Source organism: Ovis aries, chromosome 2 (assembly GCF_016772045.2).
Source record: "Ovis aries strain OAR_USU_Benz2616 breed Rambouillet chromosome 2, ARS-UI_Ramb_v3.0, whole genome shotgun sequence".
Taxonomy (NCBI): domain Eukaryota; kingdom Metazoa; phylum Chordata; class Mammalia; order Artiodactyla; family Bovidae; genus Ovis; species Ovis aries.
Genome location: NC_056055.1, coordinates 112,512,562 through 112,525,624, shown reverse-complemented (window position 1 = coordinate 112,525,624; position 13,063 = coordinate 112,512,562). Strand labels below are relative to the sequence as shown.

The following is a 13,063-nucleotide window of genomic DNA, read 5'->3' as shown; positions in this document are numbered from 1 at the left end:
GGGGGCGGAGCACAGCCCGCTTGTGTGAAGAGCAGATTCTGAAGCTGGGAGATGCATGCAGATGCCTTTGGGTCCATACCCTTTTCTAATTAGCATTTTACAAACATCCTCAGGGCCCACTTCCTGAATAAGGCGCTGCCCTAAATGCTCTGAAAAGCAGGAAGTGTCACTGCCCTGCAGAAACTGAAAATTTGGAGGAAAAGGTAAATGCAAAAAAAGCAAGGCCATGTTTAATAACAAAAGTCAGCCACAGGTAATATACAATAAAATCAGGGAAAGCGCCACAGTACAGGCGCAATCTGGGCTGACTCCAGAGTCTGGGAGGAAAGAGTGTAATTCTGGGTCACCTCCATTCTCGTGACTTGTTGTGTCTCTTCCTAAACTGACACCTGGAAATCCAAATATTCTTCCTTTATTCATGAGAATGTTCAGTCTCTAGCCTTGCACGACCAGTCAAGTTCAGGTCCATCCTCAGCGAAATGCAGGGAGTCCAGTTACGGAGACTTGGTGCTCTGGGAACTCCGGGAGAGTTGAGAGGAACATTTCCCTCTGTGCCGCAGTGCTCCGGCCCACTGATCCCAGCTTGGGTGTGTGCTTCCGTCACTCTGAGTATCTGGGATGTGGCCAGGGTCCTGCACAGCGCTGCAGGCGTGGCTTTCTCTTGGTATTTTGAAGGAAGGAGGGAATTAGGATCGTTTCCTAATGGGGTACCAACCACTGGCAAGGGATGGCACACGGCTGCACTCGAAGGGCGCAGACACTCCTGGGGGGAAGGGAACGTCAGGAGGGACTCCTTTACTCGTGGCTTGAAGCCATCAGTCAAATCCTGAGTGGACGCTCCCCAGAGTCACGGAGGAGTCTGGGGATGGGAGTGGGTACGGAGGTGGGCACGGGTGGGTGACAGCAGTGCCCTAGGGCTGCAGCGTGGGGCTGTTGTGTGCGGGAGCTGAGAGGTTCAGGAGAGAGGAAGTCAGGCAGGAACCGCCACAGACAGCCTGGAATGGTGCGCAGAGCTCTGCTCACGCGGTTGAAACCTCTGGACTTTGGTCTATTCTCAGTCACGGGCAGAGTCGCCGTGGACACTGACTGATGCACCGAGGTTCAGGCTCTTGCTCTACCCCTCACACTTCTGCTCTGCCCCCGGGGTGTGAGGACATGCTCTGCTGACGCCCTGCAGCGTGCTCAGGCCAGCCCCAGAGGTTGTGTGCGTAAATCCCAGTGTCCCGGGATGTTTCTCTCACGTGAACAGCATCCCCACTGTGCACCAGAGCAGAAAACTAGCATGGGAAACCCGGCTCTGGGCGGGGGCACTTGAGGCAGAAGGATAGACGGTGTGTCTGACCCGCAAGGGACCTCTCTGGCTGCGGGGACAGCTCGCTGGGTGTGTGTGGGCGGGGGGGGGGGGGGGGGGGGGGGGATGCTGGGGGAGGGAGGAGCATCAAGGAAGCAGGAGCAGAGGCTGAGATAAGGGGACCTGAGGAAGGTGTTGCCAGGAGCAGAGGGGCTGAAGGACACGCTCCTGCAAGGTGGGAGACAGCGGGTTAATCACCCCATGGTGTGGTTTGCCTCCAAGCCACTGAAATTGTTCAGAACGTTCTTGCAGACAGGAGTGACAGGTGAGTGGGTGCAGGGTGTTCAGAACTGAGTCAGTGGAGACCAGGGACCAGTGCCCCAAAGGTGACAATATGCCCATGAATGAAGACCCAGGACTCCTGAAGGGTTTCCCACAGGGCTCCAAAAATGCTCAGTTCCCTGGAGATCTAGGGATCCCTATGACACTGAAACTACGCTGAGTCATTCACTGAAACCCACCTACTGGCAGGCGCCAATCAGGCCAGCTGACATTTCAGAGCCGAAACTCTTGAGGCTCCCAGGTGGTTAGTGTGCGGTTGACGCAAAAGGCAGAGGAGAGAAAGGACTTAAGAGTGGGTGCTGAATAAGGAGCAACGTGGGTTTACGGATCTTGGCCCCTAGGTCAGCTGTGAAGAGATGAAATACGCACTGATCCATGCACCTATTGGGTTAAGATGTTTTTATCAACTTCATGAGCCATCTGTGAGTCTTCCAGTCTGTATTCAGTTCCAGATAATAATTCTGAAATTCTTCTGTCAGTTGAAGAAATCCATTCATTATTCACTCAGGAGAGTAGGTTCTGGAACCAATTTTAAATTTACAAATTACTCATAACCTTCTGCATAGTGAATTGCTGAGGCAGTTTGTTCTGTCTTTTTAAAAGGGAGTATGTTTCATTCCTTTGTCAAAATCTAAACTCACAAATGAGTAGAAATGAAGATCATATTCTGCTTACCTTGTGGTAAGAATTCAAGTGGAAATGACAGGCATTAGGACTTATTTTTAAGTGACACTATGTCTAAATCTGTCCATTTTCAAGGCAAAAAAAATTTTATCATAGATGCATTATTTTTTATGTCACATTGGAAAGTGTCCACTTTTTCAAAATTTCCAATTTGCTCTAAGATGTGAACAAATTAGGAACACATATATAAAAAGGGACTTCACTTTAAGAGGCATACATGCTGAAAAATACCTAACATAACGGTCTCTCTCTCTTTCAGAAGGTTAAATTACAGTGATTGGGTTAACTTAAAATAGACCTCAAAAATCAGTAAGTAAAATTACACTTGGTCAGATAAGTGATCTGTATTCATCAAGAACACGCCATCTGCTTCAGTTCAGGTGCGCATTATACCTGCCAGGGGACTCAGAATTAGACACCCCTACAATCTCTATTGGGCTTCCCAGGTGGTGCAAGTGGCAAAGAACCTGCCTGCCAATGCAGAAGATATTAGAGATGCCGGTTCGATTCCTGGGTTGGGAAGATCCCCTGGAGGAGGGCATGGCAACCCACTCCAGTATTCTTGACTGGAGAACCCCATGGACAGAGGAGCCTGGCAGGCTACAGTCCATGGGGTCCCAAAGTCAGACACGACTGAAGCAACTAAACAACGGTGGCAGATGTGCCAACTAACTGTACTGAGGGGAGCACTTCACAGCACACACAGACATCACAACACGTTGTGCACAATGCCACATGTCAGTTACTTCTCAATGAAACAAGGAAATATGACCGTTAAATGAGGAGGCCAGCATTCCAAGGAACCCTAAGTAGGTGCCTTACATGAAACAATGTTGCTGACTCCAGCTTAACTGAAACACAATAATTGATATGAAATGAATATGACGATTCAATATGCTATCTAAATGGGCATGAATGACAAGAGCTCACTAGAAAACTGTCGTTTGAATTACTGACCATTCACAATTTCTTTTTTACTTTTAGTGTTGAATTTACTTCTAAAACATTTTTAGTGTTTTCTAAGACGAATAGATAAGGAGAGTACTTTAAGTGGCAAGAGATGAGAAGTGTAAACAGAAAGAAAGAATTTTTGCATTATATGGTAAAAATACGTTGTATTAGTAGTCTGTGTGAGGATTTAAAAAAAACTATGAAGAAAAAACTGTGGATTTTTATTTCTCATACAAATTTTGTCTAACAAATCACTATAGACAGTTCAAGAGGAGAAGGGGGCAACAAAGGTTGAGATGGTTGAATGGCATCACTGACTCAATGGACATGAGTTTGAGCAAAATCCAGGAGATAGTGGAGGACAGGGAAGCCTGGCTTGCTGCAGTCCATGGGATCACAAAGAGTCAGACACAACTTAGCGACTGAACAGCAACTTTCCTTATGTATTACTTTTAGAACTCTGTATGTGTGTGTGCCTTTTGTTTCTTTTGCAAAATATATGAATAGTTTCATTTTATAGCACTCACTCCAATGCTCTGTATGTATGTGTAAGTAGCCTAGGCCATCTCATCTCTGAAGGTACAAATGTCCATCACAAATCCCATGGACGGAGGAGTGAATGAAGCCCCATAATAGAGTTCTCTTTTCAGTTTCTAAGTAGTCTCCAATTCCTAAGAAAATGCTTACTGTTTACTAAGAAGACATGTATTTATTTGATTCTTACACTTTTATACTATCAGTTCTAGTTGCTCAATTTCTAGATCCCAATACGGGAGAGAACAGGGGATTGAAAAGAACACAACTGAAAAGAACACAAAGTCACCGCAACTGACATACAAGTAACACATCTGTTTAAAATACCCATGTGTGTGTCTTAGAGTAATTCAAACATATATAATGTACTTTTGTTTTTATTTATATGAAAAACACGCTGAAGTCTGTGGTGAGAATTACCCAACTCTTCTCTCTCTTTGACCCTCCCCATCAGGTTCAGGGTACCATCTTCCCAGCTCCGAATTTCAACCCCGTGCTGGATGCTGAGTTGCTGGGAGGCGCGCTCCAGGGATTCGGTGAGTCTGGGGATGTCTAGCTCCTTTGGGGTCATTTTTTCTGTGGTTTGACCTTATTTTATGACTGTGTGTGCATGCTCTCTTAGTCGTGTCTGACTCTGCAGCCCCATGGACGGTAGCCCACCAGACTCCTGTGCCCATGGATCCTCCAGGCAAGAATACTGGAGTGAGCTGCCATTTCCTTCTCCAGGGGATCTTCCCAACTCAGGGACTGAACCCGGCTCTCCTGCACTGCAGGCAAATTCTTTACCATCTGAGCCCCCAGGGAAGCCCTACAGAAGGCAAACACAGCTTCGAACAAAAAGCTGGGCAAAGAAATAGAATAAAAAATAGAAAAGATGACCAGAATTGCTTCTCACCATTGCACATCTGATCAATATATCTTTGCCTCAAATTCTTAAGCGTCTCACCACTACTACTCAATGAAATTCTTAAGTCAAAAACTTTATCTGGGATAAGCGTCCTTTCTCACTATGTCGTTTCCTAGCCTGCTACCTTTGCGACCTCCATATTCGGCTAAACCAGCCCTCTTTCTGCTGTTTCCCGGAGGCAGCTCCTCTACATCCTGCAAACTGGCCCAGCACCCCCCACCCCACCCCACTGTTCCCCCACCCCACCTGGAAGGCTGTTTTCTTCTCCAATCCACTCGACATTCAAATTATTGTCTTTCAAGAGCCCCCTCAAGTGAGCCTTCCTCTTTATAGCCCTTCCTTGTCCTCCAAACTCATCAGGCCAGATGCCTCCTCTCCATGGCCCTGCCCCCACCCCCTCACCCAGCCTGTCCGCCTCTGTCAACTGCAGACCAGTCTGTGAGCTCCCAGGGTGGGGAGGTTGGGTCTCCCGCCTTAGAAGTGCATGTCCAGTGAACGAGCAAGAGTTTAGGAAAGAAATGTAGAGAGAAGGGGGAAGTTGTTGAGTCTTTTTTGAAAAGAGATTTAATCTTTAAGATTCAACACAGAGCTCTGAGACGTCAGCCTGTGCTAAGGAGACGGCTGGTGAGCAGGGAGATAAACACTGACATCAGAACGTTTGCACCAGACAAAGCCTTTCAGGAGAAAGCAAACTGTCAGCTTGGAAGACAAGGTTGCTTTTATGAGAGCGATGCTATGTGTATGTGTGTGTCTGGGTGTCTGTGTGTCTGTGTGTCTGTGTGTGTGTCCACTAGCAGGACCCCAGAGGAAAATAATAAAGACCTTGAATATGCTCTGCAGTCCACTTTAAGACTCTGCACTGCTTCCATGCCTTTTGAAATATCAATCATCACTAGAAGAATCTAAAGGCAGGGTAACAGAAAGTTATGGATGGATTCTTCCTTCTGGAGAATATTTTGCTTTAAAACTATAGATCAGAGCAATCTACTCGTTGAAAAAAAGTTTTTTTCTTTGCAACAGTTTCAGTTTTCTTGCCATTGCAATTTTAGGGTCAGAATTCAGATTCACTTTGACCCTTGCAGCTTTTTGCTTGTCAGTGTTTTAGCTGAAGGATTCCAGGAGGTTCTGCATGTGACAGCACAGGCATGCTTCAGGGTGACGGAGCAAGGACACAGGTCAACATGCTTGGAAAGTCAAGCCATCTTGATGCTCCTGGCAAAGTTCAACCAAAAATGACAAATGCAAGTGTTCTCCTTGGCTACTGTGGGTTCTTTCCAGCTTTGCTGAGACATAACTGACATACAACAGTGTAATCAAGGTGTATGTACACATGATGATTGGACATGCCTGTCGCTAACTGGTTAACCCAGTAAGGTTAGCTTACACATCCTTCTCATCACATAATTCCCATTTTTGTTACTCTGCTGAGAACATTCACTGATTACTCTCTCAGCAGCTTTCAACGATGCAATGCAGTACTGTTAACTGTAGTCTTTTCCTTTGCAGAAGCTTTTGAGTTTGATGTAATCCTACTTGACAATTTTTGGCTTGGCTCTGTGTTTTATTGATACTTAGAAAAATCAGAAAGCAAAAATATGGTCCGATGCGAATGAAAGGGAGTTGTTTTAATAAAATGTGTCTTACAGTGTATAACAGTTCACCAAGGAGAAGCAGTGCCTCCCAGGTAATGGTCTCTAACAGTGCACTTGCCAAGCCCCAGCTGTGACCAGCTGTTTCCCCAGCCCGTGCACGCTTAGAGCACAGAGCACCTGTGTTTATTTTGTCTCAGTTAGCACATGTAACTTCCAGACCATCCCTGTCAGATCCTGGACAACGGGAACCATCTTTGACCTACATGCCTAAATCACGGCAAAACTGCCCGCAAGACAAAACAAATCTCTGTGGGACCCTCGGTGCTACTTAAATTAGATCTACCACCACCTGCCCCTGCCCTTACTCAGCAATAACATGGTGTGAGCTGTAGGGTGTGTGTAGACACTATTTATACAAGTGGAGGAAGTGTCCCTTTACACCTCGTGGCTGAGTTTTCCTGTGTCTCCCCGGAAGCAACCATTCAGCATTTACTAATTCATGTTCATGCTGACTTTGTAGAAACACATCATGAATAACAAGAATCAACCATACATCATACAAGCCCATAAAATTGGTAAGGATCATTACACTATGCTTTTCTGTTAAACCATCAAGTAAGAATTATTTAGAAATTCCTGGCCCTAATGCAATAGGACAAGAGAGAGAAAACGACATACTGTCTAAAGAATAAGTCAAAATTCTTTGTTTCTGCAGCAGACATTATCAGCAAATTTCAAAATCCAAGGTAATCCAGTAAAAAATTATTAGAAGTATGAGAGTTCAGGAGAAGGAAATGGCACCCACTCCAGTATTCTTGCCTAGAGAATCTCATGACAGAGGAGCCTTGTGGGCTGCTGTCCATAGGGTCACACAGAGTCGGACCAGACTGAGTGACTTAGCAGCACCAGCAGCAGCATGAGAGTTCAATAATTTTTCTGGACACAAGGTCCACATAAAGTTCAATATCATCTATTTCATTAAGGAATTATTCTGTTAAGACCAAAATAAAAATAATATAACTTGAAATATTGATAGAAATACAAATATGAATAATTTTAACCAAAGAAAATTTCTTGTAATTTGCAAAAACTATACAAATGTTTACTTAGTCTTTTAGAAAAGAAAAACACAGAAATAATTCAACAGATATGTTAGTGACTTCTCTAAGTTGGTTCCTAAGCTTACAGTTATTTTAATTGATATTTGAATAACATGTTTTGAGATCCATATGAAAATAATTTTAAAAACTTCTAGAAGAATAAATGAGCCAGAATTGCTATGAACTCTGAAAAATGGAGAGTAATTCAGAGAGGTGTATTGTGGATATCCCAACAGGATAAAAACAAAAATCACATTATAATAATTATGTGTGATGATAGCAAAATCAATATGCATATATAACTGAAAAAATCTTATTTGTTGTTGTTCAGTTGCTTAGTTGTGTCTGACTCTTTGCCACCCTATGGACTATAGCACACCAGTTCACTGTCCATTACCATCTCCTGGATCTTGCTCAAACTCATATCCATCGAATCGGTGATGTCATCCAACCATCTCATTCTCTGTTGTTCCTCTCTGCTCCTGCTCTCAATCTTTCCCAGTATCAGGATCTTTTCCAATGAGTCTGCTCTTCACATCAGGTGGCCAAAGTATTAGCGCTTTAGCATCAGTCCTTCCAATGAATATTCAGGATTGATTTCCTTTAGGATTGACTGAATTGATCTCTTTGCAGTCCAAGGGACTCTCAAGAGTCTTCTCCAACACCACAATTCAAAAGCATCAATTCTTCAGTGCTCAGCCTTCTTTATAGTCCAACTCTCACATCCATATGTGACTACTGGAAAAACCATAGCTTTGACTAGATGGACCTCTGTTGGCAAAGTAATGTCTCTGCTTTTTAACATGCTGTCTAGGTTTGTCATGAAAAGAGCAAGCGTCTTTTAATTTCATGGCTGCAATCACCATCTGCAGTGATTTTGGAGCCCAGAAAAATAAAGTCTGACACTGTTTCCATGGTTTCCCCATCTATTTGCCATGAAGTGATGGGACCAGATGACATGATCTTAGTTTTTTGAATGTTGAGTTTTAAGCCAGCCTTTTCACTCTCCTCTTCCACCTTCATCAAGAGGCTCTTTAGTTCCTCTTCCATTTCCACCATAACGGTGGTATCATCTGCATATCTGCGGTTAATGATACTTCTCCCAGCAGTCTCTATTTCAGCTTGTGTTTCATCCAGCCTAGCATGTTGCATGATGTACTCTGTCTAAAGGAAATCAGTTCTGAATATTCATTGGAAGGACTGATGCTGAAGCTGAAGCTCCAATACTTTGGCCACCAGATCCGAAGAACTGACTTATTGGCAAAGACCCTGATGCTGGGAAAGATTGAAGACAGGTGGAGAAAGGGACAACAGAGGATGAGATGGTTGTATGACATCACTGACTTGACAGACATGCATTTGAGCAAGATCCGGGAGTTGGTGATGAACAGCCTGGCATGCTGCAGTCCATGGGGTCACAAAGAGTTGGACAGGACTGAGTACTGAACTGAACTGAACTCTGCGTAGAAGTTAAATAAGCAGGGTGACAATATACAGCCTTGACGTACTCCTTTCCCAATTTGGTACCAGTCTGTTGTTTCATGTCCAGTTCTAACTGTTGCTTCCTGACGTGCATACAGGTTTCTCAGGAGGCAGGTAAGGAGATCTGGTATTCTTATCTCTCTAAGAATTTTCCACAGTTTGCTGTGATCCACACAAGCAAAGGCTTTAGCATAGTTAATGAAGCAGAAGTAGATGTGTTTCTGGAATTCTCTTGCTTTTCTGCAATCCAATGGATGTTGGCAATTTGATCTCTAGTTCCTCCGCCTTTTCTAAATCCAGCTGGAACATCTGGGAGTTCTAGGGTCATTATGTGAAGCCTAGCTTGAAGGGTTTTGAGCATAACCTTGTTAGTACATGAAATAAGTACAATTGTGCAGTAGTTTGAGCATTCTTTGGCATTGCCTTTCTTTGGGATTGGAATGAAAACTGACCTTTTCCACTTCTGTGGCCACTGCTGGGTTTTCCAAATTCGCTGACATATTAGTGCAACACTTTGACAGCATCATCTTTTAGGATTTGAAATAGCTCAGCTGGAATTCCATCACCTCCACTAGCTTTGTTCATAGTAATGCTTCATAAGGCCCAACGTTGATATTTTAGGAATTAATGAACTAAAACAGATTGGAATGTGTGAATTTAATTCAGATGACAATCGTTTTACTACTGTGGACAAGAATTCCTTAGAAGAAATGGAGTAGCCCTCACAGTCATCAAATGAGTTCAAAATGGAGTACTTGGGTATAGTCTCAAAAACTACAGAATGATCTCTGTTCATTTCCAAGGTAAACAATTCAATATCACAGATATACAAGTCTATGCCCCAAACACTAATGCCAAAGAGATTGAAGCCTATGAAGACCTACAAGACCTTCTAGAACTAACACCAAAAAATAAATAAGAATGATGTCCTTTTCATCATAGGGCACTAGAATACAAAAGTAAGAAGACAAGAGATACTTGGAGTAACAGGCAAGTTTGGCCTAGGAGTAAAACTCACAGAGTTTTGTCAAGAGAACACACTGGTCACAGCAAACGCCCTCTTCCAACAACACTAGAGACAACTCTACACATGGACATCCCCAGATGGTTAACACCAAAAAACCTTCTACTTATTATTAAAGCTACATTCATTTTGGATCACGCGGTCAACAGACTCCTCTGGAACCATCTCACATACCTTGGGTCCAGGATGTAACCCGGGAGCCTGGGCAACCTGCTGCTCGGTGCCACTTCACTGCAGGCTACCTTTCTGTCACAAATCTGAAATTCCAGTCTTTGGAGAAGATTTTCTACCCCTCTACCTCCACTCTGCCACTGCCAGACCCTCTCTCTCACATGAACAGACACCCCGCCCCACACTGGGTCTTCAGAGACCCGCCATCCACCTTTACCCAAACCTCACCCTTGCTCACTGCACGTTTCCACAGCCGACTCACTACCTTCCTATGAGCCCAGCATTTCCAGGATGGCATTAAATCCCCAAAACACGATCTGCTTAACATCCCAGCACTTCAACTCGCTTTTCTACTCATCTCCATAATTTGTCAGAGAAAAATTATACCACACACAACTCAACAGGCCAGGATGCCCTTACCAAGCAGAGACCAGCCCTAGCTCCTCTGGGACAAAGGCCTGCGAGGTCTGAGCCCTGGGCTGAGCTAGGGAGTGGTTCAGAAGACACAGGATGGGGGCCCAGTCATGCAATGAGGACAGCTAAGTCTGCCCAGTGGTGCTGAGGGTGCCGCCTGCCACAGAGCCCAGGGACAGCAACTGTTATACTTGCAACTACAGCTCAAAAGGGTGGGTCCTAAGCCCTGAGGAAGGCATTTCTAGCCTTCTAGCAAGTGGTTGGGAGAAGATTTACATCTCAAAGAAGTAAAGAAAGCATTTACAACCACAAGTTTTCCAAAGTAAATGCTCTCAGAAAAAAGGAAAGCAAAGATCAAAGGCTGATGATAGGAAGAAGTCTATCTAAATATTGGTCAAGCTGAGGGCTCGCTGGGGTCTTCCTGGTCACTACTGTGACTGCGTGTGTGCATGCTAATCTGCCCAGTCGTGTCCGACTCTTTGCGACCCCATGAACTACAGCCCGCCAGGCTCCTCTGTCCATGGGATTCTCCAGGCAAGAAAAATGGAGTGGTTTGCCATTTCCTTCTCCAGGAGATCTTTCTAACCCGGGGATCAAACCTGCATCTTCTATGTCTCCTGCACTGGCAGGCGGACCACAATTATAGCTAAATCTCCCTGCAGCGATTGTACATCCCAGCATTTTACCAGGTCGATGGGTTGGTGGAGGAGGAAGCGCGGGCCTCAGAGCCTAGGAGCAGAGCCTCTGTTACAAGCAGGGGCCTGATTCCTTCCTCTCACAGCTCCCTCCCCCAAGGCTCTTTCTTCTCTGGAGGGTCTGCACTGAGTAAGGGGCAGATGGGTCCCTGAGCAGAGCAGCTGAAGTTTGTCAGGTGGGTTAAACTGGAGCTGTGTCTTCCCTGATACTCCAAAGACAGAGTTAGTGGCAGGAGCTGAGCTCTGCAGGAGTAGGAGAGAGGGTGAGCACATCTGTCACTCTTGAGGTCAGGGAGACTAGACCCCGCCCCACCAGGCACAAGTGTGCAAGAAGGCTCCTCAGGGGTCAGAAAGGGAGGGGCACCATCCCATAATGTTGTTGTTTAGTCGCTCAGTCACGTTAGACTCTGCAACCCCATGGACTACAGTACACCAGGCTTCCTTGTCCTTCACCAACTCCTGGAGCTTGCTCAAACTGACGTCCATTGAGTCAGTGATGCACCCAACCATTTCATTCTCTGTTGTCCCCTTCTCCTCCTGCCTTCAATCTTTCCTAGCATCAGGGTCTTTTTCAATGAGTTGACTCTGTATCAGGTGGCCAAAGTATTGGAGCTTCAGCTCCAGCATCAGCCTTTCCAATGAATATTCAAGGTTGATTTCCTTTAGATTGACTAATTTGATCTCCATGCTGTCCAAGGGACTCTTCTTTTTTCTTTTTTTTTTTTTTAAGGGACTCTTAAGAGTCTTCTCCAGCACCACAGTTTGAAAGCATCAATTCTTCAGTACTCAGCCTTCTTTATGGTCCAGCTCTCACATCATAATAAGTGCTGTCAAACCTCCCACAGTCTTCTGTGCTACAATCCATCTTGGCTAAAAGATGAGCATATATATGGGGAGGGCCCTGGGACAGGTCAGATGTGGGGAAAGAGGCAAGATAACTGGCCAGAGAGGAACAGAGCCCTAGAAAAAGTGCCCCAGATGAGTGATTAAAATTATGTCTCTGGCACACACCTCATGAGGGACTCTGCTGCTCTCTTCTCTAGGTCTGTGTCTCTGCTTTGCTCTTGCTCTACATGAACTGCTTCTTTGTTCGCTTTGCACGAACTGTGCTGCCAATAAACTCTATGCCTGCTTCACCCCATTTTTGTGGGAAATTCTTTCTCCAAAAAAGCCAAGGGCCCTGGTGGACTCACCTGCTGCCGGCAGGACTAGAGCAGTGACTTTCCTCTCAATGCACATCTGTTGTAAGTCATTCAGAGACGTGTGGTGAGAAGGACATGGGGTCTGTTCAAACCAGATCAGTGTGGAGTATAGGGAAGCCTTTTGCTGGTGGGGTAGGAGGGGAGGGGAGAAAGGCCACATTGTCTCCTCCCCTCTATTTTTATTGAATCTTTTAAAAAAGAAAAGTCTGTAGCACCAGGAAAGGGGGAGACAGAAGGCACCTCGGCCACGGCAGGGGTACCCTGAAACTTCCACTCAAGCTGGGCCTTCTCCCTCCACTGAGAACACCAGGGGACGAGCTGGCCCACTGGCCTGACCGCTGCACCGTGGGCCCTCCCTACCTGCAGCGTGGCACTCACAGCACTCACTCACTCGCCGACACAACTCTCTTCCAGGCTGTGACAAGGACCTGCTGATTGACATCCTGACCCAGCGCTGCAACACCCAGAGGCTGCTGATCGCCGAGGCTTACCTGGGTGCCTTCAGCCGGGTGAGCCCCCCAACCCCTCTCGTTTCCATGCGAACTTCTGAGACACCTCCAAACAGGGTCTGGTATGCTCTCCAGTCTCTGATCACAAAGGTGTCTGACTTCATTGAACACTAGAGACAGTTCCTCTGCCTCAAACACGTGGCACAGAATGTGGGAAAGAGACAC

The 13,063-nt window shown here is 45.6% G+C and overlaps 1 protein-coding gene across 1 annotated transcript in view; it reads left to right on the top strand.

Annotated features, from left to right (window-relative positions):
- Nucleotides 1-13,063, top strand: part of ANXA10 (annexin A10) — an 86,396-nt gene that overhangs the window by 40,214 nt on the left and 33,119 nt on the right. Inside the window, exons 2-3 of the mRNA XM_042243572.1 lie at nt 4,257-4,338; nt 12,804-12,898. Coding sequence (XP_042099506.1) covers nt 4,257-4,338; nt 12,804-12,898 — 177 coding nt within the window. The remainder of the gene's footprint in view (nt 1-4,256; nt 4,339-12,803; nt 12,899-13,063) is intronic.